At 31.8% G+C, this 1,499-nt stretch overlaps 1 protein-coding gene across 1 annotated transcript; it reads left to right on the top strand.

The window, feature by feature from the left end:
- The first annotated feature begins 803 nt into the window (after positions 1–803).
- Positions 804–1,499, top strand: LOC137740737 (nuclear transcription factor Y subunit C-2-like). The gene is made up of 3 exons (XM_068480556.1): positions 804–846; positions 1,067–1,137; positions 1,254–1,499. The coding sequence occupies exons 1-3, from the start codon at positions 804–806 to the stop codon at positions 1,497–1,499; spliced, it is 360 nt and encodes a 119-aa protein (XP_068336657.1).

Below are 1,499 nucleotides of genomic sequence, written 5' to 3'. Positions count from 1 at the left end.
TTGTATTTTTACATTCAACGTACCTTAAATCTATCCTCTATACCAAATTTGTCGAGGCCGATATTTCCTCACTCTTGGTTCATGGATTGAGTTTGATGAATTAATTTAATATGATTACATAGGACTCTTTTAGACATGCTTTTAAAATGAATAAAACTGTTTTTAGAGAAAATATTTTTCGGTGCATATATACGTCTTCCTATTTAAAGACTCCCGTAGAAATAAGTTGGTATATAGAAACTAGCTACAAATTAAAATTTCAGACACTAAGAAATTCAAGCCAACATCATTTATTAATATGGACCATTATGCCAATTTCAGACCCTCTTCAAACACTTCTCAGCAACTGAATAATTATAAAGACAACTAATAAAAATGGTTTGAAAACTTTAAGTTTTAACGATAAGGACAAAATAAAGGATAAAGTGAATAGTACCAAGATTGACTTTTTAATGTAAAAATATGATTTTTCGTTAAAATAAATAGTACCAGAAACTTTTCGTTAAAGTTCCCATAATTATATGCCAATGGGTTCTTTCTTGCTTGCCAATTTCTTCCCTCATCGGTCTAACACAGAGGTGAAGCTAGTAATTTTCTTCAAATTTTGTGATTTTGTTACTAGCTTCTTGAGCTGTTTCCTTCTATTTGTTTTCAAATTCCGGTACCTACATGCACGTCGATTCAACGTATTTTTTCAGTTTCTCTATTAATTTTCTTCTTCTTGGTATTACGTAAATATATAGGAGGTTGATCAAGAGGATAGACCCTCAAGATTTATCCAACTGCAGCTGGATAACATAGAGATGTCTTGGAATCCGCAATTATCGGAGATCAATAATACAATAGGTTATTTTTCTGTCCAATTTGTTTTGTATGTTTTTGTCCTTGTTCATCATTGCTCTTCTTCTAAGTTAATGTTCAAAAGAAAATAGAAAGTTAATTATATATATATATATATATATATATTTTTTTTATAAAAAAAAGGTGAGAACTGGTAGTAAACCAAGGTTTTATATATTGTTATGCTAAAGTCACATACACTTGCTTCTTATAACGTATGATGCAGTGACAAGAAAACATCACCAGCTGCCTCTTGCAAGGGTCAAAAGAATCAAGAAATCCAATGAGGAAGTAAAGGTTTGCACTTTCAATTTGAATTAAAAAGTATTAATTTAATTAGATGAACTAAAAGTGTATTAATTTACAAATGACAATTTAATTAGATGAACTAAAACTGTATTAATTATTCACAGTTGGTAAGCTCAGAGACTCCAATTGTCTTCTCCAAAGCCTGTGAGTCGTTTATTAGGGAGTTAACACTCCGCTCTTGGCTCCACACGGAAGGAAACAAAAGACGTACGCTCAAGCGGCGTGACATTGCCGGAGCGATTGGGCATGACAGGCTTCTTGAATTTTTGCTTGATGTTGTTCCATTTGATCACAATGATTCACAAAAGGTGTTTCTTCTTAATTGTTTTGATTGTTTCTTGTTTGCTTAG

This window comes from Pyrus communis, chromosome 7, assembly GCF_963583255.1.
Source record: "Pyrus communis chromosome 7, drPyrComm1.1, whole genome shotgun sequence".
NCBI classification, from domain to species: domain Eukaryota; kingdom Viridiplantae; phylum Streptophyta; class Magnoliopsida; order Rosales; family Rosaceae; genus Pyrus; species Pyrus communis.
This window is presented reverse-complemented; position numbering and strand designations above follow the sequence as displayed.